This window comes from Sorex araneus, chromosome 6 (assembly GCF_027595985.1).
Source record: "Sorex araneus isolate mSorAra2 chromosome 6, mSorAra2.pri, whole genome shotgun sequence".
In the NCBI taxonomy this organism is placed as follows: domain Eukaryota; kingdom Metazoa; phylum Chordata; class Mammalia; order Eulipotyphla; family Soricidae; genus Sorex; species Sorex araneus.
The window spans coordinates 45,126,781-45,153,544 of NC_073307.1; the positions used below are offsets into that span (position 1 = coordinate 45,126,781).

At 41.1% G+C, this 26,764-nt stretch overlaps 1 protein-coding gene across 2 annotated transcripts in view; it reads right to left on the reverse strand.

Moving 5' to 3' along the window:
• JAKMIP2 (janus kinase and microtubule interacting protein 2) overlaps window positions 1–26,764 on the reverse strand; it is a 176,626-nt gene that overhangs the window by 48,863 nt on the left and 100,999 nt on the right. For both annotated transcript variants that reach the window (XM_004618166.2, XM_055141451.1), the window contains exons 3-5: window positions 13,055–13,552; window positions 8,378–8,587; window positions 5,654–5,752 (exon numbers count right to left, since the gene is read on the reverse strand). In XM_004618166.2, coding sequence (XP_004618223.1) covers window positions 5,654–5,752; window positions 8,378–8,587; window positions 13,055–13,552 — 807 coding nt within the window. The remainder of the gene's footprint in view (window positions 1–5,653; window positions 5,753–8,377; window positions 8,588–13,054; window positions 13,553–26,764) is intronic.

Here is a 26,764-nt window from a genome sequence, read left to right on the forward strand (position 1 = left end):
TTAGAGGAAGCGCAGCTGAGATTCTCCGTTCAGACAAATGCTCAGGAAACTCAATCACTCCTTGCTCCTCTAGCCTTGTTATAGTGCCTTGCTCAGCCCCACCCTTACGTTGTTTATTATTCCTTACCCTGGGCAGCAATGACCTCTTATCCTCAAAGAGATGAAATGTAAGATAACATTGGTTTTCCCTTTCTCCCTTCCCACAAGGAGCTTAGGTTTATCGAGTTACACCCATTACAGTGCTCCCGAGTCACTCCCATTTCTCTATGCTTATCCATAACTTCTCTATGCTCTCCACCAGTTAATCAGCTTTTCCCAATAATCAGATTCTGTTAACTTGTAAGGTCAGATCCTTCTAGAACACTGAACTTGGACTTCTAAATTAATATTGCCTTTCTTCCCCCCTTATATCTTTTGAATAGTTTACTTTAAAGCAATGTCCTTTTTGTATGGACAAAGGAAGACAGTTAATATTATGCTTTTGTAACTTGGGAGTAAATTGTCTCCGAAATATATGAACTCTGGGGCATCTGCTTCCTTGAATTAAGCCTCAGTTTCCCTTAGTTCCTAGCACCCCAAAATCACGGTCCTAATAAGGGACTGAATGGACCCAGAGCAAACTGTGAGCTACCCTGGCATCAAAATGGGCCAGGCTAAAGTGCCACATACTCAACTATAAGTTGAGAGCATGGTCATGGACAAATGCTGTCATGATCCAAAAGTAATGATGAGATTAAGACCTTGCTAGGGATAGGAAAGACTAATCTGGCCTAAGCACTATAGTTTGAGATCGAGATGACCCCAGGAGAGCAATTCTGCAAGCTTAATGTATCTCTTACTCTGTCCATACAAAATGATTATTATTATGAATGCCTATATGTTTGTTAATCTCAGGGCTAGGACGAATGGAGACATTACTGAGACTGCTCAAGAAATTTGATGATCAACGGATAATGATGATGATGTTCGTTGGACAAGGAGAGGAGAAACACACCCATGGGATTCCGCTCTTAGGTAGGTTGTCCTGCTGAATGAATATCTGTCCTAGAAGAAGCATTCCCCTGAGTAAAAGACTTTACCCCTATTGATTGTTTGATTGTGACCATACCTATGTGTAAGCCCCAATCCCTCATGCTTTGGGATTTAACTAGGCTGTAAGAGTAGGCTGGGGAATCCAGAGCCAGAAGGAGAAGGAGAGGGCCAGAAGGAGATTGAAGTGGGATCCAGACGAAGGATGAAGTAGCATGAGGGAGGAAGAAGCAGGAAGAGAATCAGAGGAGAATGGAGATGGGAATGAATAAACTGCAATTGAGACCAACCAGCCTGGCCCTCATTCCTTCCTTCGCCTGCCCATCGCCATTGGCCTCCCCCAGGGTGGGGGAAGCAGCGGAGACTACTGAACTCAGGCCGTGAGAGAGAGTTAAAAAAATTAAAAAACACCCTGCTTTTTGAAGCTCTATTGACTGTGATATTTTAAATAGCATCTAATTTTTATGTACACAGGAAAACATCATTTACAATATTATAAATCAAAAAAACCACCAATCAATTAAAAAATTTAAAAAAATGAAAGCAAAAATAGAACTTAAAAAAAGACAGGGAGCGGAGTGATAGTACAGCAGGTAAGGCATTTGCCTTGCATGCAGCAGACCCAAGTTCGATCCCCAGCATTTTAAATGGTCCCTCAAACACTGCCAGGAATAATTCCTGAATGCAGAGCTAGGAGCAACCTCTGAGCATTGCCAGGCGTGACCCAAAAAGCAAAAATAAATGAATAAATAAATAAATAAGGGCATTTAATTCTCACCAAGTTTACAAAGAATATGATCATGTTTTTATCCACCATATTGGAAAGTGAGCTTACTCTGGTTTGCCTATGAGTCTAAGGCAAAGTTCATATTGGGCCAGATCTCCCTCCCTCCCTCCCTCCCTCCCTCCCTCCCTCCCTCCCTCCCTCCCTCCCTCCCTCTCTCCCTCCCTCCCTCCCTCCCTCCCTCCCTCCCTCCCTCCCTCCCTCCCTTCCTTCCTTCCTTCCTTCCTTCCTTCCTTCCTTCCTTCCTTCCTTCCTTCCTTCCTTCCTTCCTTCCTTCCTTCCTTCCTTCCTTTTCATTTTGGTGGTGGCACACTCAAGCTATGGCAAGGGCTTACTCCTGGCTCTATGCTTAGGAATCATTTCTGGCAGTGCCGGGGGGTCATATGTGGCGCCTGGGATTAAATCTGGGTTGACTGTGTGCAAGGCAAGTGCTCTACCGACTGTTCAATCTTTCTAGCCCCAAGGCCTGGGAATTTTTTATTATAAGAAACTATTCTTGTTATCGTTCTATCACTCCAGTATAGCACAATAGCACAGAGGGTAGGGCGTTTGCCTTGCATGCAGCCAACCCAGGTTTGATTCCTCTGTCCCTCTTGGAGAGCCCGACAAGCTATGAGAGTAACCTGTCTGCATGGCAAAGCCTGGCAAGCTACCCATGGCATATTTGATATGCCAAAAACAGTAACAACAAATCTCACAATGGAGACGTTACTGGTGCCCACTCGAGCAAATAGATGAACAATGGGATGACAATGACAATGCTACAGTGCTAATCTTATTATGAGAAATGTTGGATATAGAACAAGGTTCCTCACTTCTGCATAGGAAATGCCAGTGACGTCTGATCAATAGTGACAGTTTCAAGTATCTCCAGATAATACTAAATTGCTTCCAGTTAAAAACTACAGATCCAGTTTATGAATATTACCTTGGGAATAACTGTAGTCATCTCCTTTAATTCTTAAAATTTGTTTGTTTATTTGGATGACATATTTTATGGAATCCCTGTACAAATGGATTTCCATTTAAAAGTTCTTAGGTTTAATTCATTCTTCTCCTATCACTGCCTTTGAATGTCAGAACATATGGGCATGGAAGCACCAAGAAGGCACCCCAATCTGACACATCTGAAAAAATTATTTAATGTACACACTATAGGTTTTGAGAATCCATGATTTTGGAAAGTGTTAGTGTAAGGGACATAGAGAAGTAATCTCTAATTCTGTCCTAATTCCATTAGAAAATTTGCATGTTATATCAAAGTCCAAAATTGGCTTCAGAATTAAATGAGATTAAACCCCCCCTTAAATTCAGCCTTGTGCTTTGGTGCCTGAAGCATTAAAAAAGTACTAATTTCATAAAAATAACAATTGTTCCACCAGGTTCACTATTTAAAACTTTCTTTTCAGGTTTGTTTTTTGCGCCACAGTTGTCGGTACTCAGGGGTTAGTTAACTCTTGGCTTTGCACTCAGGATCACTCCTGGCAGTGCTATGTACATGGGGTGCCGGGGACAGAACTCAGGTCTGCCACATCTAAGACAAGCATCCTACCCACTGTAGTATCACTCAGGTCCCTAATTTTCACTCTTTTCTGGAGGTCAGGACACCTTTAAAAAATTTAGATGTGTATTTAATTTAAAAACCTGCTATTTATAAAGGGCTGGAGCGATAGCACAGCGGTTGGGCATTTGGCTTTCACGCAGCTGAACCGAGTTCGATTCCTCTGGCCCTCTCAGAAAGCCCGACAAGCTACTGAGAGTACCGAGCCCTCGAGACAGAGCCTGGCAAGCTACCCGTGCGTACTGGATAAGCCAAAAACAGTAACAATAAGTCTCTCAATGAGAGAAATTACTGGTGCCCGCTCGAACAAATCGATGAGCAACGGGATGACAGTGACAGCTATTTATAGAAAATACAGATAAACATAATAAAAGGAAATAGTTACAATTTTGTACCATATACTATAGCCTTATAGTACCCAACACAACGACTCCTTCAAAATATATACCTTAAATATAATATAGGTTGAAAGAAAAAATACGTATGTACATACATATGCATGTTTGTATGTATTTTTTTTTACAAATACACTAACAGAGTTGAAAAGTTAACTAATATAAAACAAAGACTTTAAGAAGTATTACTGGAGACAAAATTTTATAATAAAAAGGGGTGCATATATATACATATTGTAACAAATATTAACTTATACTATCTAGTAATAGATCTTAAAATATATGTAAAGAAAAACTGATAGAACTAAAAACAGATATGCCTCAACATCTATTGTGACAGCAAGTAGACAAAACAGTAATGGTATAGAAGATTTTAAACTATAGTATTAACAAATTTGACTCAAACTACACCTAACAATTGAAGAGTGCCTTCTTTTCTTGTAAACATGTCACAGTCCTAATTGACTCATGAGACAACTCTTACTAAATTTTGAGGAAATAAAATAAAGTATGTATTTTGGTTATAGTAGAATTAAAGTTAGAAATCAAAAATGTTAACTAAAAATTTCTTAAGGTTTGAATATTTAGCCACAGACTGCTAAGTAACCCCAAACCAAGAAGAAATAAGATAATATTAGAAGAGGTCATCACAAAATAATAAAGCATTATCACTTGAAAAATTTATGGGATTAAACTAATGTCATGTTTAGAGAGATATATATGACCTAAAGTGCCACAAGTATATTTGATATAAAGAGGCTAACAGTAATTTACTTATGCAAACAAATCATAAGAAGTGGGATATCTAAGTTGCAGAACAGATTGTTTTATATACAAGTGTCCAACAATGATATAAAACATGCTAACATTAAGATTGTAAGGGCAGCACAATAGAAAATTGGCAAAATACAGTGAGCAAATGTTATAGAAAATCCAAAATGGGAATAGATATTTGAAATTAGTCCACTCAATAAGAAGAAAAATTAAAGTAATACACCTCAAAATGCCAAAATGACTAAAATAATACTTTTATGTGCTAATAAAGATATTTAGAAATTCTCATAAACTGTTAGTGGGACTGTAAATTGTCATAACAACTATGGGAAGCTATTCAGCAATAACTATTAAAGCTGAGGACATGTATACTCTCTAAGTCTGTACTTTGCCCCCTTGCAATATTCTGACCAGAGAGGAGCACATAGTATCATAGTATCTTACCAAATACATGTAGCATCAACATCAACATCTTTTTTTTTTTTTTTTTTTGCTTTTTTTGGGTCACACCCGGTGATGCACAGGGGTCACTCCTAGCTCTGCACTCAGGAATTACTTCTGGAGGTGCTCAGGGGACCATATGGGATGCTGGGAATCAAACCCCGGTTGGCCGAGTGCAAGGCAAATGCCCTACCTGTTGTGCTATCACTCCAGCCCCAACATCAGCATCTTAAAACCATTAATAAATAATGTAAACAATCTTAGCTATAGAAGAATAAATGTGTTAAAGCATATTAATTGAAAACTATAGCTTGAAAGTGAAGGAATTCTACATTTCCACACAATGGATAACTCTCGAAATTGTAATGCTGAGCAAATAAGTCAAACGGAACATTAATTATTGCTGAATTCTATTTACAACATAAGTCTTAAAAACAACAATAAACACCTAGACTGATGGAAGATATAGCAGTTAACTTTAGAAAACCAGTCATTAGCAGAGGTCACAAAGGGAATACTCTGAAAGGCTGGGAACTGAAATTTATTCATCTGGGTAGTAATCCTATGAAAATATTATGTATACTTTTCTCTATTATCCTATATTTGTATAGGAACATTTGTTCATCTATAACATAATTCTGAAGAAAAATTTTTCTTATTAGAACTCACCAATTCATTTCGTTCATCTCCAAGCAAAGTATTTCTGTCTTCTAATTTTCGTATAGTGGCATTCAATTCGGCTATTCTTTTTTGATTTCTTCGTAAATCCTATACATGGAAATTGTGAAGTTTTTTTCATTAACAATTTTCACAGTTTTAGGAATGCTTTTTTTGTTGGTTTACTTTGTTTTGGCCACACCTGGCAGTGCTCAGGGATTATTCCTAGCGGTGGTCGATGTACACTCTTTGCCATACTTGGATTCTCACTGTGCTAACCAAGTACAGGTGAGTATCTTTAAACTAAACACTATCTCTCTGTTCCCAAACATTTCAGTTTGTTTGTTTTGGATACTAAAAAACATTTTTTAATTAAAAGTTTTAATAAGGCATTTTAATCTACAAAGTTATTTATAGTTCAGTTTTAGGAATTCAATATCCCAACATCAATCCCATCATCAGTGTCAACTTCCCTCCATCAATGACCCTCACACACCCCAATCTGCCTCCTTCACAAGGACATTTTAAAGTTTGACTGTTGTAGTTTGGATCTCATGTTTTCAGTGTTGCTGATTCCGTGGTTCAGCTACACCAGAGCTCAATACCACCAATATGTCACTGAGCCCTACCTCCTGTCCCTATTATCTCCTGTCCATCAATTGTTATTTCCCCTCCCTCAGTTTCTTTCCTTCCCCGTCCTTTTCAGTTCTACAACCAGGTTCCAGGGTAATGAAGGTATCCCCACTTTGCTATCCTGCATTCCCTTATCCTGTTATTCTACATACCACAGATAAGTGAAATCAGCCTTTATTGTCCTTCTTCTGAGTTCACTAACATATTATCCAGTACCATCAAGTTACTGTAAATTATGTTATTTTTGTCTTTCCTTACACTGCATAATATTCCACTGTGTACATATGCCACACCTTAATTATCCATTCATCTGTTGTTTGGACACTTCATTTAATTCCCTATTCTAGATGTTGTGCTAAGTGCTGCAATGAGTAATGGTGCGTGTATGTCCTTTTGTGCCCTGGGGATAGATACCTAGAAGTGGGCACTATACTTTCATTTAAAAATGAAAAATAGACATTCATTTGAACATTGGATTCATTTGGATACTGAAAGTAAATTTTATGTGATATGTATCAAATACTCCCTGGAGCTTTGACTCCCAGAGCAGGGAAAGCGGTAGACACTTGGATCAGTTTATTATGGCTGCACACTGCTTCTGACAGCCTAGATATCTGCCCTGATATTACTCAGCCAAAGAAAAGGTTAGAGTAAGAAGCAGGGATGAGCTTGACCAGGGTTCTGCAGACCCCTGGAGAAATAAATCATTGAGATGTTGGTGAATTACCCTCATTTATGAAAGACAATAGTTTATAAAGTTGACTTTGTTGATAGATTTTGCTCAGAGAAAATGGTTTCTCCACTGGCATAATTGCCCTGGATCATTTTAGAGAGGTGTTGGCTTAATTCTAGAGTCCATAGGGTCATTTTTGCCATAGAATAGCAATTTCATTATTATCTTACATTTTGTGCTATACTGTCAACAAAGTTTCCCATACATCATATACCTAGACACACAACATTTGAGACAATTTAACAGAAGTTTAAAGGTTCAGGGAGGTCATAACTTGGACAAGGTCTTGGGGATAATACTGATCACTCAATGACTATGAATTATATTTCCTACATATCATGCACGCCTTTTTCCATGTCATCTATTCTATTCTTTTTAAATTTTACATTTGTGATTTTGGGGGACAACACCCAGCAGTGCTCAGGGCTTATTACTGTCCTTGTATTCAGGGATCATTCCTGATAGGGTTGGCGTACCGTATGGGAAGCTGGGGACTGAACCCCAGTGAGATGCATGCAAAATAAGTGCCCTACCCACCGGATTATCTCCCCAGTCCTCATGGAATCTGCTTATTTTCTTCACCTAGCCTTATTGCTTCTATTTTATACATGAGGAAATTTTCAACACATAGATCCAGGATTTGAACTCTGAAGACTTTTGCCTATTCTCAGCACAATTCAGCTATCCTGCGGTATCCAGTTAAGAAATAAAACTGACATCTGTTGATACCGATTCACAAATGATTTATTACTCAGTTCTAAATGCTACAGAATAACAGTTCTCTATTCTTAGATAATATATTTTTACGTTTTAAACAGCCAAGTAATTTTAAGGTATAAGATATTTATAAGATGAAAGCCATCTATATAAACGATGACTTCTATCTACACTTTTGAAAATAATTTCTCATAAAATGAAGAAAATCAATGAAAGAAGTGGCAGATTCAGACTAGAAGCTTCAAGGCGAGGACTGTAAATGCTTTCATCTTTAATATGCCATTTTTACCGCTATACGCGATAAAGTCTCTTTACCAATCTCCAACACAATTTTTCACATGGGGGATTTACCCGTCTTTTTGTCTTTTATGATTTTTACTATAAGCAAAGGTTTGGACAGCTGTTGCTTAACTAGAAAAGTTTCTGAGGGTTCAGTGATCTATATCCATTCTGCAATTTATTGAGGCAGTGAAACCACTCTTGCTTATGAGTTTAAAAAATGCTATTCCTGTGGCACTGGTTGTTTTATAGCAGAAAAAAGCATTGATTTTTCTGTAGTAAACATTTTAAGAAAGCTTCAAGTACGAAGTATAAGTTGGGAGCTAAACACATGATGATGCCTTAGTTCTCAGCTTCAAGCTGAGTGCACTTACAGGGCTGCTGCAGTGCTCCGAGCCGTCTCCGGCTCTGCCTGGAATCTCTCGTTTTGGACTGCTCATATTACACTCGGCCTCCTTGACCAGAAAGAGTTGTTCATCCAAAGCTTCCTTCTGCAGCTGGAGTTTCTGCACATAGCCAGTTTGGGTCTCCAGTTCCTTTTCCAGGGAAAAGATGATCCTGTCCTTGGCCTTGATTTCATCCATCTGAATTAAAGAACATCCACTGTTAAATTTATTTAATAATGCTATAAAAATGATCATTATTTGTTTTTATTTTTTATTTCTTTCTTTCTTTATTTAATTTATTTATTTATTTATTTATTTGCTTTTTGGGTCACATCCAGCAATGCACACGGTTACTCCTGGCTCTGCACTCAGGAATTACTCCTGGCAGTGCTCAGGGGCCCATATGGGATGCTGGGAATCAAACCCAGGCAAGGCATGCAAGACAAACGCCCTACCTGCTGTGCTATCGCTCCAGCTCCATCATTGTTTGTTTTTAGGCCATACCTGTTGGTGCTTAGGGCTATTCCTGGCGTTTTGGGTACTCAGGGGACCACATGTGGTACCAGGGGTAGAAATCAGGGATAACAGTCAAATTAGTTGCAAGTAAGACAGATGCCTTACCTACCTATGTCTCTGGTCTCTAAAAATATTACATTTTTTCACTTTTGCATTTTGGGCCACATCTGGTAGTGTTCAGTGGCTGTTACTGGCTCTGTGCTCGGGAGTGACCCCTGGTGGTGCTTAGGGGATCATATTGGTGAGGGAATTTGACCTGGGTTTGGTGAGATACAAGGCAAGCACCTTAACCTCTGTACAGTTTTTCTGCCTCTCAAAGAAATGCATTTTTTTTTACATCAGCATAAGTTTAGCTTCTTTCTGATGACTGATAACAAAAATTGTCATTAAGTGATTTGAATTCTTGAATAAGATGTTCAATAAAAGGCCATTAGATTTAATTAGGTGCCAAGAAGGCTAATTACTTTTCTCTCAAGTATATTCTCTGTAGAACCTTTGTTTCTTTATATTCAATGCATATTTAAATAGGTTAAAAAAAGATATCTTTTAAATGGTGGTAAGTATATAAAAAAAAAAACAAATACTAAGTACTCTTTTGCAGTGTTTCCAAGGTGATTTTTGGTGCCAGGTGCTGTTTGGGGGAATGACATTTGAGTACAGGTCAAATATGAATTTGAATAGGTGAACCTACTATGAATAGGTAATTTGTTACATAGGCAATAGGCTAGTCAAGGCAGACACATTTGCATTTGGATCGTGAATTTGGAGCAGAAACCTCCCATAGTTCAAGTTTATGGCTCTTTCTGTTCTTATTGATATTTCTGAAAAGCCAGTCCTTAGCAGCAATTGTCAGGAAGTCATGGGAAATGCCTGGTAATATTACTCAGTATTTTCTCTCCTATATCTACTGTATCCCCTATACCTACTGTGCATTTATTAGTTCTGATACTAATTTCTGTTAAGCCTTGGAATGGCTTAGAAATACTTCTAAACTCAAGAACACAGACATTTGATACCACTGATCAAATTTCAAATTTGCCATGCTTAGATGAGGGCTATGGTGATAAATATTTATCAGTAACTTTCAAGGGGCCTAGCCTTTGGATAGAACTTTCTTCTTATTTTATTTTATTCTATATGGATATTCACAATGGAGATAAGTAAGCAACACTTAATACAGAAAATGTTATACTGTTCTCTTTATTAAAATTCCCCTCTTACTCTTTATATAGCAAATCACTTTATATAAATCTTTATTTCCTGTATTCTTTGGAGACAAAAATTCGAGAAAAAATTATTCACATAATGATATGTTCTCAACATGGAAAAATCTGACCCAGTGCCTGCAAGTCACATAATTAAACGTAAGGTGCAATGGACTAAATTTTGCATGATTCTGTGATATTTACTAAGTTCGTGTAGAAGCAAAGCTGTCCTATATATATACGAATTGCTTTTAGTTTCCCTATCTTTGTAAAAGGCTTCTGTCCCATGTTATTTTTAACCAAACAGTGCATAAGTCATATCTGTCATCTGTGTTATAGTTTAATAGTTCCATATTTGCATGCTCCCAGTTGGCTTTGATATACTCTAACTAATGAATTTGCTTAGAAATTTATTATTGCCCAAAAAATCATGCTCATCATCACTATCATCATTAATATGTTTTGAGATTTTCTTTTACAATATCCAAGGCATTGTACTCAAACGTAACAGATGCCTATTTTACTTCATTTCATAATAATCCTTTTCTGTAGGTCCTAGTATCATCATTTAAAAGACAATGACCCAAAGGATTAAAATCTTGATCAAAATCAAGTGACAAATTAGTGGCAAAATCTGAGTTTTAGACACTTGACTTGGCCTTTGAATCTGGACTCCATTCTATAGGAAACTGTGTTACAGTGGTGCTAAGATCTATCTACTCACAGTATTTCTCAAAATGTCTTTCTGTGGAATAACCATTAATTAGTGTCAATTAGTTTCTATTATATACTGGATATAAGCATGGATCTCATTTCTGAATAACAAAAATATTTCTGGGAAGAGAATACATAAAAATATTCCCTGGGAAATTTTTCTATCCTTTCTAGATAGAACAGTTTCCATTTTCTGCATTATTGATAAGGTTTCCCATGTTATTCTGTTTACAACCATTAGGTCTGTTTTGTAGTTTTGGTCACACCTGGCAGTGCTCAGAGCCTAACGATGCCTCTAACTCACGGATCACTCCTGACAATGCTCAGGGGACCATATGTGGTGTTGGGACTAGAACCAGAGACAGATGCATGCAAACCAAGCACCTCAACCCCTGTACTATCTCTGTGGTCTCTGCCAAAGTTTTAAAGCATCCTTCAGGTGATTCAAATTTTACACTGTGATTAAGAGGATTTCATGTCTATTTCAGCAATGGGGTGGGAATGGAAGTCATAGAAAGTATTACAGACCAACTAGTGATCAACCAAGACTGCTAGATTTTACATGGAAAAACTACCAACAAACAAAGATTAATCATGCAAAATTTCTTTCTTTTGTTTTTTTACTTTTTTTGGGGGTCACACCCGATGATGCCCAGGGGTTATTCCTGGCTCTGCACTCTGCACTCAGGAGTTAGCCCCTGGCGGTGCTCAGGGGACCATATGGGGTGCTGGGAATCGAACCCGGGTCGGCCGCATGCAATGCAAACGCCATACCCGCTGTGCTATGGCTCCAGCCCCAATCATGTAAAATTTCTTATTAATTTACTTACCTGCTGATTCCTGAGTTTACAGCTCTGATTCTTTCTTTAAGAGCCACTGTTGTTATTTTTGTTTATATATATAATATATATATACATATATACATATATATATGAGAGAGCAGGCTTTCTGTACCTTCTTTGGTCTTTATTACCAACCAGTGCAGTGCAATTAGTTGTAGATAAAGAATTCAGAAATTGTAGCAAAGGCAACATTTTGCAGTTACATTATATAATACAAAGAAAATTACACATGTTCAGCTTTTAAAAAATGCTTTACAGTAACTACTTTTTTTAGTTAAAATTGAAATCCTGAAGATGTCATCCAAGCAACACTAATTACAATACCTGGAAAATAATTTATTAGATTTGGAATACATAAGAGAGAAAGTGTAGTCATCCATAAGGAAAAAATGAATTTAGAAATTTAGAGTAGCTTAGAGTACATTCTAACAGGTTAATTTGATAAGACATGATACTAAAAATTCTAAGTATTAGATATGTGTAAATGGTCCTTCTAAAATAATTGCACAAGATTACCCTAGGACTAATGGATGTCATACAATGATCATATTTGATTTATTTTTAAGCATCTATAAGACCACTGTGGTTTTAGGTCATGCATATTAAAAAGAACCAAAAAAAAAAAAGAAAACGCAACTCTGTAGGATGGAAGTTAAGCTTTGGAAACAGATAATTGCAAACAAACTACTTAGACAAGACATTCATTATTAAATTATAATGGTCTTTGCTTGTGTGGGTAAGACGATCTATTTTAAGAATGATTAGGGATTTGGTAGCTCTATTACTTGCTTTCAGCTACATTCCTGGAAGGTAGGAAGGTGAATCACTCTGAATGGTGCCAATGCTGCCATCCCTGTTCAGACATCATCAAAGGCACTGAAACTTTACTCCAGTAAAAACTCAACTACATTGTATAGTCACCAAGTCCGCACATATCCTGATTTAGGATATTTTAATAGACACTCAAGAAGATAGATAACTCTCCCTAATGACGGGGTTGAAGAAATTAGACTTTTTTTTTTTTTTTTTGCTTTTTGGGTCACACTCCGAGATGCACCGGAGTTACTCCTGACTCTGCACTCAGGAATTACTATTACTCCTGGCAGTGCTCGGGGGTACCATACGGGATGCTGGGAATCAAACCTGGGTCGGTCGCGTGCAAGGCAAATGCCGTACCCACTATGCTATCACTAAAGCCCCCGGAATCACATTTGACAATTCTGAGGTTGGCTGGGGAATAGCTGTTTATCCACGTATATACGGACCTGTACGGTAGTTTGGCTAGAGCACTGGACAAAAAAGGAGAGAGCACTGTTCATCAGCATCCCAAGAGAAAGAACCTAGCAAGCCAACTCTGAGCATCAGCACCTGAGCAGTGGGTTACTAACCAGCCTCCGGATATCCCGCTCCGACTCCCACTTGATCTTGGAGATGGCTTCCTGGTGGGACTGATGCTCACTCCGCAGGTCCCCCGCCTTGATTTTATCCGCCTGGATCATATTGCTCAGAGCCTCGTCTACCTGCTTCTTGGCAGTTTTCAGGTCCGAAATTTCCTGTAAGAGCTTAAGGCGCTCCGCATCGAACAGTTTCCTGGCCTCCTCCCGGGCCTCAATGGTGAGCGCTGTCCTTACTTTGTCACTACTGCCATCCCGGAGAGCGCACATGGCCGACTTGAGCCTCTGGATCTCCCCGTCCCGCACCTTCACCGTCCTTGCCATCTCCTGCTCGTGCTGTTTAATGAGATTCTCCCTCACCGCCTGCAGCTCCTTCATCTTCTCCTCATGGAGCTTGGCTTTGAGTTCCGTCACCAGGACTGTGTGCTTGCGCTGCTCCAGCTCACGGATCCGCTTTGTCTCTTGAGTCTTCTCTCTTTCCAGCTTAGACACCTGGGTGGAGAGGGGAGAGGATGAGAAGGAATGAGCCTCAAAGGAGATTGGCAGGATTTGCGGCTCAGGCCCCTGTGATGTCTTAATTCCTCTCTGCTTTTCAAATTCCCAGTCCCCCTGTGCTTCCACGGAAGGGAACTGCGGCTTTGAAGGGCTGGGAACTGCGTGTGATGGGAGAACATACCTGGAGATGCTTAATAGTTCCTCTTTTTTTTTTTTTTTTTGCTTTTTGGGTCACACCTGGCCATGTACAGGGGTTACTTCTGGCTCATGCACTCAGGAATCACTCCCGGCGGTGCTCAGGGGACCATATGGGATGCTGGGAATTGAACCCGGGTCAGCCAAGTGCAAGGCAGACACCCTACCCGCTGTACTATTGCTCCAGCCCCGCTTAATAGTTCCTTGTTCAGAGTAATAACTGATGTTCCGAGATCTTACTGTTCCATATGGGGTCTTTAGACAAACATGCTGGCATCACAGAAAACTTCTCAGAAATACAGACTCTGAGACTTCTGCCCACAATGTAAACATTAGCAAAGTCCCAATTATGGCAATACACACTAATCTTTGAATCAAGATATGATTTTCTCTGGTGAGGGTCAACAGAGACCACCCAGAGAGTGTTTTATACCCGAAGCCCTTGCTGAATCCAAATCAATACAGGCAGGTGGCTCAGGACAGTTCATAGTTTGGTGCTATGATCTGACAAAATGGTTTCTAAAGTCATCATATAAAATATTCCCCTCTTTTCTTATTTTGGAAGAGATGCTGCTGGTGTGTGTGTGTGGGGGGGGAAATGGAGGAGGGTGATGTGTGTGTGTGTGTGTGTGTGTGTGTGTGTGTGTGTGTGTGTGTGTGTGTAGGCATGCATGAGTGCAAATAATGAAGAGTTCACACTTTTGACTGTTTCAACCTCCATCATTCTTTGAAAATGTGGTTCCATCCCCAAATTTTATATATACCTGCCAGGAAAAACAAAGCCAGTTTATCAAACCTCTTTCAGTGCCAGGAATTCAGTGGCTGCTGTGATTTCTACGTGCTTTTGTCCTCTCTCCTAAACCAGCACCCCTGCTAGTTTAAAACTGTTTCCTTTCTAACCTCTTTACCTTTCAGGTACTCTGGTTAAAAATAATCTTCTCTTTTCTATGATTTTTAACAATAGCACAAAACTTCACATGGAATGTCAATGAGTGCCTTGATCAGGTCTCAGATCAAGTCTCAGATCCATTCATTAACACTTTATAATTTGAAATGGCCTCTCAATTCCTATTCTATTGTCCTTTCCCCACTCTCCACTGCCATCTCTGCTGTCTTTGTTTCTCTTTGTATTTGTCATCTGCCCAGACATACACACACACACAAACTCTCTCTCTCTCCCTCTCCCTCTCTCTCTCTCTCTCTCTCTCTCTCCCTCTCTCTCTCTTTCTCTCTCTCTCTCACACACACACACACACACACACACACACACACACACACACACACACACACACACACACACCAAAACAGAAGAATCAGACAGCCCCAAGAGCATTACCTAGCCGAATGATTTTGAGTCTTGGCCATTTGTAAAAATGGAAGGTTTTCTTTTTCTTTTCTTTTTTTTTCTTCTGCTTTTGGGGTCATACCCGGCGATGCACAGGAGTTACTCCTGGCTCATGCACTCAGGAATTACTCCTGGTGGTGCTCGGGGGACCATATGGGATGCTGGGAATTGAACCCAGATCAGCCGTGTGCAAGGCAAACGCCCTACCAGCTGTGCTATTTCTCCAGCCCCAACATGAAAGGTTTTCTTAAAATAATTATTGTAAAGATCTTTCCAGGCTGAAAATGTTAACTCCTTATCTAAATAGTCTTAATTATAACATCAAGTGACTGAAATTTCACTTACCTTCATAGTTTACCTACCTTTAGTAATTAGAACAGCATTTTTTTAGGTCCAACTGCCATTTTATGAACATTTATTTTAAAGAGAGAAATCATTTGCAAGTTCCATGTTGATCATTAAAAGTAGCTTGGGCCAAATAATCTGCCTGGCATCCTGAAGTGACCATCTCTGATCTTGCCTCCCACCCTAATAAGGCCCGGGCCCCTGTCTAGGAGGCTATTATTTCAGAGTGGTGCTGGAACACCCAGAATACTGTAAATCTGTATTGAGACCTGAAATAAGTGTAACATATACATCACTTCAATGACTCAGGGTGAGGTATAAAGTATAAAGGATCCTGTCAATGATTTTTATACTGATTGCATTGGGAATTGCAATATTCAGGAGAAATATCTTGATTAAATTCAAGAAATGTAATTGCTTCTTTTTTATTTTTAAGAATTATGATTGAGAAATTGAAATTTCACACGTGGTTTGCATGTGAAACTTACTATATTTCTCTTGGATAGCATTGCTCTACAATTTCTCCATAAAAGTGCTAGTGATATTCTCTTAGTTAATGCCCACTTCTTATGTGATTTTGGTGCTTTTTTAAAACTCGCCCACAGCTCTTTTATGCAATGGAATAAAATCCCAACACCTCAGCATGGTCTTTCAGGTTGTCAGTGCCAGGTGGACTTTTAACTCTGATTACTTGTCTCCACTCTATCTCTCCAACATGGGATTGTGTGTTTTGCAAAGGTCCTGTGTCCCTGAACTGTATGCCTGTGATTTCCACTTACCGAACTGCCCTTCCTCAACTCCTTGGAGATCTTCTTATTCCCCAGAGCTCAAAGAGATAGAACCTTCTCTAGACACTGTGCCAACGCCAAGACTGTCTAGAATAATGCTCATTTCTCCTGCCTCTGTCCTTAGCTAATCAACCCCCACCCCCTGTCTGTCCTCTCCATGTTTTTCTTTATGGTATGTGTTTTTTTAAAAAATTTTTGGCACATTTGTTTATTCTTATACTTCCTCTTTTATCCCTAACTTGGGATGGAAACTTCTGGAAGACTGCCAATTGCCTTCTTTATCTCTCTCTACCCAATGGATGCTAGCATAACACATAAGGATACTCTGTGTGAAATTAAAGAATGTATGTCAATTTATATCTCCCTGGCTTTCCATTTATCCAGAGGCAAGAAAAGAAATCCTATCATCTACTTCCAACTACAGACATTTATAGAGATACAAGTCTCTCATCTATCCTTTCTTTGTATACAAGAAGAGTAAAACAAACAAACAAAAAAAACCACTCACATAAAAGAACACTCACTTTTTCTCTGCCTGATAAGAATCTGTGCTTCAACACACAGGCTAAATCTTACTATTTTTGTAGAATAAAATGAAGTGGATTTTTCTAGATCTTGTTTGGATGAACCATGGTCCATGAGACAAATCTTTCCTCCTCCCTATTTTGGTGAATAAAGTTTTATTAGAACACAGCCAAACTTGTTCATTTCCTTATTGTCTGTGGCTACTTTTATATCACAACAGCATGGAGTATTCATGGTATTCACAGGAGCTGTCTGGCCTGCAAAGCCTAAACTATTTTACTATCTGGCCCTTTACATAAAAAAAAAAGTGCAGAGTCTTTTAAACAATGAAGTTTTTGAATGAAAGGCCTTTTCTTTTTTTTTTTCCCTCCCTCCCTCTTTCCCTCTCTCCCTCTCTTTCTCCCTTTCTTTTTCTGATTTAGGAAAAGATACACTATCTTCCATGTAAGATTTTGGAAAAGTTTTTCTTTAACTCAAACTATACAAAATAAGTCATTATTGTTTTCACCAGATGTATTCATTGTATTCACAGGAGCTGTCTGGCCTGCAAAGCCTAAACTATTTTACTATCTGGCCCTTTACATAAAAAAAAATGCAGAGTATTTTGGACACTATTATAGCTCAGAGGGCTGCTTGCTGGGTAACATGCTACTATGGAATGTTTGAGCAGTTCTTCCTGAACAACAAAAAAGGTTTGTTTTCACATTTTTTAAAAAAAATATATCTATTTTTAATTAGTGAATCACCGTGAGGGTACAGTTACAGATTTATACATTTTTGTGCTCATGTTTCCCTCATACAAAATTCGAGAACCCATCCCCTCACCAGTGCCCATTCTCCACCACCAGTAAACCCAGCATCCCTCCCACCCTCCCCAATCCCATCTCCCCCTGCTACTGTGGCAGGGTATTCCCTTTTGTTCTCTGTCTCTAATTAGGTGTTGTGGTTTGCAATAAAGGTGTTGAGTGGCCATTGTGTTCAGTATCTAGTCTACATTCAGCATGCATCACGCTTCCCCCCAAATGGCGTCCGACCACATTTTACTTGGTGTTCCCTTCTCTGAGTTGCCCTCTCCCCAGAATGTGAGGCCAGCCTCCAAGCCATGAAGTCAACCTCCTGGTACTTATTTCTACTATTCTTGGATGTTAGTCTCCTACTCTACAACAAAAAAGTTTTAGTAGAAACAAATATGTAACGAATTCTGGGTTTGCATTCCAATTCCATCACCTTCTTTTGCTAAGGAAGTTGCCTTACCCTGAGGATCACTGAGAGCACTTACAAGTCATTGGCATGAGACCTGTGCAATAGTATAGGAAGTTAGGTGCTTGACTCATGTATGGCCAATCCTGGCTCAGCCCCAGCACTGCAGATGGTCCCTCTACCACAGCTAGCAGTGACCCATGACTATAGAGTCAGGGGAAGCCCCTGACTCCTGCAATGTGTTGCCTAGCCTCTTTCCAAACAAACAAAAACCACCTGTAACATGGTTGTTTTTAGGATGAAATTAAGTAATTTAAACTGTAAGGCTCACATTATTATTCAACATCAACTGGATTAAAACAACAGATACAATTATTTACATCAAATTCTCTGCAGGGATTTAGATTCTAATACTATTTGATTCTACCATCATTCTCAAATCATAAACGTTACTCTTACATGTTTGTATATGGAAGAAGAGATGAATGAAAGAGGAGAGAGTCAAAATGCAGGTCTATACAAAATTATATCTCAGCCTGAGACAAACACAAATCCAAATGCTGGTCCTTTTGTTCATTACTTAAAAGGATCCAGAGTCTAAAGAAAATTCAGAGGCATTGAATTAAAATAGCCATTTTTTTTTTGGTGTCCGTTTAATTTGGTTGTCATGGAAGCACCCCCCCCCCCTCTGCATCCCGGATTTCTAGGTACAATTTCTTTTAAGCTACAGAGAATTGTTTCACTATGAAGGGGAAACAAAAGAAGTAGCTGACACTTAAGAAAAAAAATAAACCTGCAAAAATGTTTTTACTGGGCTACAACCAGCAGAGTTGGGGTGGAGGGTGCCAGGCCAATCCCAGTGATTCGTGGCCTAGAGATTTGGGCCTGGTGATCTGCTCAGTTCAGCAGCTCTGGGACCACCCAGTTACATCTGTGTGGCTGGAGCTGGTCTGAGCCAGCCCCCGATCCCCTTGTTGGCTCAAAACCTCGGGCACCCACATCTCTTCTCTCAGCTTTGGTTGTGAGGGCAAACCTAGAAAACACACTAAAAGTTCTTTGAAAAGGCCGAGGAGATTAATAATTAACACATGGCAGTTAATTTCCAGGAATATTGTATATATTGACACTACATCACACAATGATATATTGATATCACCAGCAACGACTGTGTCTATATCATCGGGACAAGCTAACAGTCCCATTATTATATTAAGATGATAATAACTATTCTCCTGACAGAAAGAGATGTTCAAGAATGAAGCTGAGCTTCCTCAAGTTTCCCTGAGTTCCTTGGGATTGGGGGGGGGGTCTAAAATTAACTTGGAGTCACTTAGATTTTGTGTATTGTGAGGAGTGGGTGTCGGGTGGGACTGGGCAGGGTAATGTGCCCTCACAGCCTGTTTTAATGACTCCGAAATTCTTTATGCCCCAGAGATGTCGTGGGGAAAAGGATCATTAAGAAAACAGCATCTTACTGGGGAACGCTAACACTGTGACAGAAGGAAGAAAAATCCTGGCTCCCACTGAGGACTCCTGCGGCATTTTTCTTTTCTGTCCTAAATTTAGTTTGGCCTTAGAAAAATGTCAGTGTGAATTCTGCTAACACAAGGATGGTGATGTTAGCTTTAACGTGACCTTAGACATCCAAGATTAAAATCTGGACGGCCCCGTCAAAAGAAAAGAGGGGCTGCCTACTGCAAACCACAACAGCCCAAAGGAGAGAGAGAGAACAAATTGGAATGCCCCGCCACAGAGGCGGGGTGGGGTGGGGGGGATGGGATTGAGGGGGTGGGAGGGATACTGGGTTCATTGGTGGCGGATAATGGACACTGGTGGAGGGATGGGCTCTCAAACATTGCATGAGGGAAAAACAAGCACGAAAATGGTGTGAATCTGTAACTGTACCCTCACTGTGACTCACTACAAAAAAAAATTTAAAAAATGAGGGGCTGAAGGTGGTCAAGAGCGAGGAGCTGGTAAGCTTGCACAGGGACTACCTGCAGGAACACTGAGAAGTGACTCGGTCACTATTTCTATAGCCACTAACGGTATGACTGTCAGGATCCACTTTGTGGCAAGAGGAACTGAGATCGGATAAGGCTCCAGCTGCCCCCTGCGCAGGCCCAGGGCTGGAACCCTCTTAGAGAGAGAACAAAGGGGTGTGATCAAGCCATGGAAGAGTACGTCAAAAGTGTCAACCTCTTCTTGTTGATAACACCTTAGCCACGAACACTTACCTAGGTAGCAAGCCCCATGGAGACAGCTTGGGGAACGTGTATCTAAATGAACCAGGACAAAGGAAGAGCGCAAATGTGTTGCCAACCAGTGCCACCCATGCCCACGGTGCCTGTGTATATGCTTCCTGCGTCTCCCCTCCTGAGATGTGTGTTGGCTAGAGCATGCCTCCTCATTCTGGTGGTGGCCCACATCTCCCCCTGAAGTATTTTACTTATTTCAGCCCACTCTACTCTGAAGAAGCCCATTTCTCTGTTGAAAGCAAGTATCTTCACTTGCCTGTCCCTGCACCCCCACTCCCCCCCACCTTTACTTCACTACCAGGCTCCTCCTGAAATGATTTTCTGTGAGGGTAAAATGAAGGCAAAGGAAAAACGAAGTCATAAAATGTGCTTATAAATGGATGGCCACCGAGAGTGTCACGCTGAGTGAAATGAGTCAGGAGAAGGAAGGACAGACAGAATGACTGCACTCATTTGTGAGATAGGAAGAAAACATAGTATGAGATGAATAATACCCAAGGACAGTAGAAACAAGGGCTGGGAGGGCTGGTTCCCTGGTGGAAGTTTGCCACAAATGGGGTAGGGAGATGGCAGTTAGGATAGAGAAGGGAGCATTATGACCATAATAGTTGGAATTGATCACTCTGGACTAGAACTGAGTGCTGAAAGTAGGTAAAGAGATATACATGATGACCTTTCAGTACTTGTGTTGCAAATCACAATGCCCAGAGGGAAAGCAAGAGAGTGTGAGAGTAAGAGAGACAGAGAGAGAGAGAGAGACACACAGAGTGAGAGAGAAAGAGAGAGAGAGAGAGAGAGAGAGAGAGAGAGAGAGAGAGAGAGAGAGAGAGAGAGAGAGAGAGAGAGAGAGAGAGAAGTATCTGCCATAGAGGCAGACTGGGTGTTGAAGGCGGGATTAGCATTAGCGGGAGGGAAACTGGGGACATTGGAGGTGGGGATGCACACAGGTGAAGGGACCAGTGTTGGAACATCGCATGACTAAAATCCAATCGAGAGCAGCTTTGTGACTGTGTATCTCACAGTGATTTAATTAAAAAACCAAACCAAACCTGGGTGAGGACTAAAACCGACTTTCCTTTCCTGAAAGACCAGTTCATCGCTCCAGCCTGAGTCCACGGCTCCCTGAGAAATCAGGTGGCCGGGCTCCTCTCCCCGCCAAGCACAACAACTTCAGGTGCAGCTCGATGGCTGCCTTGTGGAGCTGGTGAGATGTGAGATCTGGGCCGCCCGGGCACTCAGCGCAGAGGGCATCACTCCTAAATCTCCCAGGTGCTTCCTGGGGGTGATGGAGGATGCTAGAGAGAAACGGGGAGATTTCCTCCTGAGGCTGCCTCTCTCCTCCCAATAACACATAAGCCACCCAGGGAACTCAGCTGGCAACAGGCCTCGGGAACTCTCACACAGCACTTGTGAGAAGGGTACGGGCTGGTGGCGGGGGGCAGGAGGGGGGGAAAACAGGAGAACAGGGAGGGAGGGGCTTCCAAGGGTACTTTCACAGAATCCAGGGAAAGGAAACAGGATTCTTTTCCTTCTTTTGCTTTTAGCCACTTTTTTGTATCAACAAATGGCACAGAAAGCAAGAAATGTCATATTCCAAATTTAGGCCCCCAGTGCTGAGCCTCTGAGCAGGGGCCTGATGGGGAGGATCACCGGTTGTCTCAGCACGACTTACAGGATCAGAACACCATGGAAATTCAGACACAGCATGACCCAGAAAGAGAAATGTCATGTGTTGTGGGGAAAGTGAGAGTGTTGGAAAGCAATTATGCTTCGGGCTTACTCCTGGCACTGAGCTCAGGGATCACTCCTACTAGTGCCCAGGGGACCACTGTTGGAGGCAGGGATCAACACAGGTTAGCTGTGGGCAAGGCAAGTGTCCTGCCTTCTGTACTATCTCTCTGGCTGTAGAATTTCACATTTTGAGGTTTCCAAATTTCCTTGTCACCGAGAAATTTTTGTAACCCAAACAACTGGGTCAAAGAATTCACTTCTTTCCCAGAGAAATCAGAACAATAACTGCGTGCTGCCTTTGGCGCAGTCCTGCCAGGAGCACTTGGCAAAAACTGTGCTCTCCTGCCAGTGGAATCAGATCTGTTGCTGCCTTTTCCCAGAAGTTACCTCCCAGGCCTGTGTGCCCGCGTACACACACACAGAAACACACACACAGATAGACAGACAGATAGACAGACACACACACACACATATACACACACCTTGTGCAGGTGCCCACAAAAGGGAAAGATGAAAACAACCCAGGGTACTACCTCATGTTAGTCCAAGAAATAACAACTAGGTGAAAAGTCTTTTTCCTTCCAAGCTAAAGTTTGTCACTGAAATAAATACTATCATATACCTTAAGCCATATGATGTATTGCAGAAGTTTTTAAAGGCACATAGCACAAAGGGCTGGAGGAATGTTTTGCATGCAAGATTACCTGGTTTGATCCCTAGTACTACACAATCCCCTGAATGAAACTTGAATGCTAAGTCAAGAACTGCCAGTTATGGCCCTCAAACGAACGCAATAAATAGGCAATGAAATAAAGTAAAATTAAAGAGAACATGGATGTTTACTGAGATAGTGCATTTGTTATATGTTAGGCAACTTTCTTTAAAGAAAAAAAAATTATTTTCATAGAATCACCATGAGATACAGTTACAAAGCTTTCGTGTTTGTGTTTCCCTCATACAATGATCAAACACCCACCCCTCCACCAGTGTACATTTTCCACCACTAATGTCCCCAGCATCCCCTCCCCATCCCATCCCTCCCCCTGCCTCTACGGCAGACAATTTCCCCCATACTCTCTCTCTACTTTTGGGCATTATGGTTTGCAATACAGATACTGAGAGGTCATCATGTTTGGTCCTCTGTCTACTTTCAGCACACATCTCCTGTCCCGAACAATCCCTCCAACCATCAATGGCCTAGTGATCTCTTCTTTATCCCAGCTGATCAGGCAACTTTCTAGGCATTGGGATTCCTCACCAAGGTTAGCTAGAGAAGCTCTTTACCTACAAGACATTTACACTGTATGGGAGTGACAGCAGTGGACAATAAATAAGCAGAGAAGTAAAACTTGGGAATGTAAGGTTTTAACCAAAAGTGGAACAGTGTTAGTTACATGAGGTGGTCAGGAATCCTGAAAATGATTTAAATGTAGGAAGAGCAAAAAAATTCAGCATTTCCTGAGGAACCCCTAGCATTTTGGAAGATCTAAATTAGCTCTTCATTCGGGTCCATGATGTACTCATTTTAGAGATGTGGAATGAAGGTCAAAAGATGTCAAGGTCAACTGGCACTGAAGACCACCTGCGTTCTTTCCTTTCTAGCACGGGCCTCCCTGCTTCCATCCTTTTTCTCTTAAACCCCAGGCCCAGGCAGAATGACCTACTTCTCTGTAGGTTCATTCACAGCAGCGTTTGGCAAATCTTTGAAATCATTTCTACTCACTAGATGGTGAGTGTGTCTAATACTTTGTTCCATTTCCATCTATTAGAAAGGGAGAAGAAGATGAGAAAAATCTCATCTTCTTCAGGAAATTGTAGAATCCCACTCATGTGGAATCTAAGTGAAAACCGAACTCACAGAGAACAGACTTGTGTTTGACGAGTAGAGGGGGAAGGTGAGGAGTACGGGAAATGGGTGAAGATGGTCAAACAGTATAAACTCCTGGGTATGTTACGGGTAGCGGGGTAACTACAGTTAGCAATTTGGCATCGAATATCTGAAGAGACCGGATCTTCAAAGTTCTCATTACAAGAAAAGGTCATCCCTACATGAAGTGAGGTCATGTTTTATATAACCACGATTTTTTTCCTTGAGCATTGATTTTTAAAAATTCAAGGAGAAAAAAAATGCTTTGACTTTGAAGAGAGGAAAAGATGAGTTGAAGAACCAGCCTTCCCTGTTATCATGTGGCTTTCACTTGTCTTCTCATGTGTAAAGTGATCAGAGCCCTTGCATGGGGTCAGGGGCATAAGTATAGCAGGTGGGGCACTTGCCTTACACACTGCCCACCTGGATTTGATGACTGGCACCCTGATGGTTCCCTGAGTCTGTCAGGATTTATTCCTAAGTACAGAACCAGGAATAAGCTCTGAGGACCACCGGATATGGCCCCCAAACTAAAACAAAGTCTAACAATCCCACCACGGCAGAGGGCAGTGAGGACAAGTGAGCTAAATAAACTGTCACATGCTAACCTGCTGAAACACGAATAACAACATCCCTAAGAGGTAGGTGTTAATATTTCCCCACTCGAAAGTCAAGCAAAAGTAACCACAGAAGAATATCATAACCTGCTGGGGGCCACTCAGATATAAGGAAAGGGCTGGGATTACATCAGGATGAAATGTGCTTATTACAGTGTCTGACAGAGAGTAAACATTTAATACAGCAGAGCTATTTATATTATTAGCCCAAAGCACCAAGGACCAGCAATGCTCTATATGTACTGTGTTCTGTAAATGTCAGAGTGTGATTTGTCTTTTTGGAAAAATGAATAATGCCCATTGTGCCAAAGGTATCCAATGTAATGCGGCCATTCCCAGCAACCCGTTGTCACTTTATCATCAGAGCCTTACAGCCCCAGAGCGAGGCTCTGAACTCTCTTCTTAGCATTGTTCATAACATTGCTCTTAAAGCTTGGGCCTTGGGGTGCACAATCATGTTTATTTTGATAAAATTGCTCTATAACTTATTTGCACTTGAAATCTCCTTTGCTCTTTGGGGAAGGCTGTTGACAGGTGGTGAGGTTTTGCTTAGTCCCTGTGCTAGAATTGCCTTCAATAGCCATGAAGGTGTTGGGCGGAGAGAGGGGGTTCCACTGCCAGGGAAGGAATCACTATACCACTGTATCACTGTCATCCTATTGTTCGTCGATTTACTAGAGCAGGCACCAGTAACGTTTCTATTCCTCCCAGCCCTGAGATTTTAGCAGCCTCTCCTTACTTGCCTTTCCCAACAATTGGAGGCTCTTTCAGGGTCAGGGGAATGAGACCTTTCATTACTGTTTTTGGCATATCGATTATGTCCTGGGTAGCTTGCCAGGCTCTGCCCCAGTAGGCAGGATACTCTCGGTAGCTTGCTGAGCTCTCCGAGGTGTGTGTGTGTGTGTGTGTGTGTGTGTGTGTGTGTGTATAAAACTCTATGATTTGTTGCCTACTGTCTGAATTCCATCAAATATGGTGTGGTAATTATGTAAAATGGGTGGGAAGTGTCTTATAATGTGTCGCCACGCAGTCCGGAAAGTGGCCTGGAGCGTGGTGGCGGTTGGGTAGTGGAGGTCAGCTGCCGGGGCCGGGTCCCTTGGGGTGGGGAGGATTCTCACCCGCCCCTCTCTGGGGTGCCCTGAGTGAAAACAGCCTAGTGCGGAGTCCCGATAGGGAAGGAAATCCAAGGAAATTCTCATTTCAGGGTTTACTTCTGATCTTCTGTCAGAGAAAGGAGGATAAGACTGAGGTTTCCATGCTAGGGATAGGTTCTGGATTAGTGTTGGAGACACATCCCTTTACAAAGGTTGAAATGTGTGGAGAAGTGGCAAGGGTGAATCTGCAGCGTGACTCAATTCTCCTGAGTGTATTTTCTATAAATTAATGCCAGGTCATGGTTACCAGTCTCCAGATGGACTGAGTTTTTCCTAGAATGTCATTAGTCATCATGTAGTTATTACAATTAAAGGATTCTGTCTCGCTTGAAAGGTTACATAGCCCAGGGGAAAGTTAAAACCTATGAAACAGTCCCAGCCTCTCAGACCTGGCAGGAATCTCAAGGGGACTGTGTGACACTTACTTGTGCCTTGGGTCCTAACTACTTGTTCCAACTGCCACCAGGGCCCTGGACCTTAGCTCCTTACTTGATCAGAATTCTTATGTGGTCCAGATATCTCAATTTTTAATAAGATTCCCGCCCCCCCCCGGTAATATTCTACATCATGGACATGCTTGGAAAAATTCACACAGGGAGAAACAGATGTAATCATTTAACTTACATAGCAAGACACAGAGAAACTTAAATTTGTCACCAAGAAATGATAAAGACAATGCCCTGGTCTTCTGATGCTCAAACGTGGTTTTTATGGGTTTCTATTGTAGTTGTTGCTGTTGTTCTTATTTTAAACCATACTGTGTTCTGTCTAGTTTCATGAAAATAAAAAAATGATCCTTTTAATCCTTCATTTTGTCTTCCTTTTACCCAAGGTTAGGTTTACCTAAGATTGGAGGTGAGGGGTTTCAGCAGTTCTACCTAAGCATTGTTGTTGTTTTTTTTTTTGAGTGGGGGGTGAGGGTGTGAGGAGACAGTACTCAGGAGACTTGGGGCCACTGATAATTCTTAGCCAACCAGGTCTGGGCTCAATGCAAGGACCTGAGGATGTGTTGGTTATCTTCAAGATTACTCGGACCACCATGACAGGGCCTCCAGGTGGTTGGCAGATCATGTGGTGCAAGAATGGAACTTGGATTAGGTACAGGGCTAGGCATGTCTTCTATCCACTATACCATCACTCAGCCCCTGGAATAGAATTGAAAAGTAGTGCCAAGTAAAAAAAAA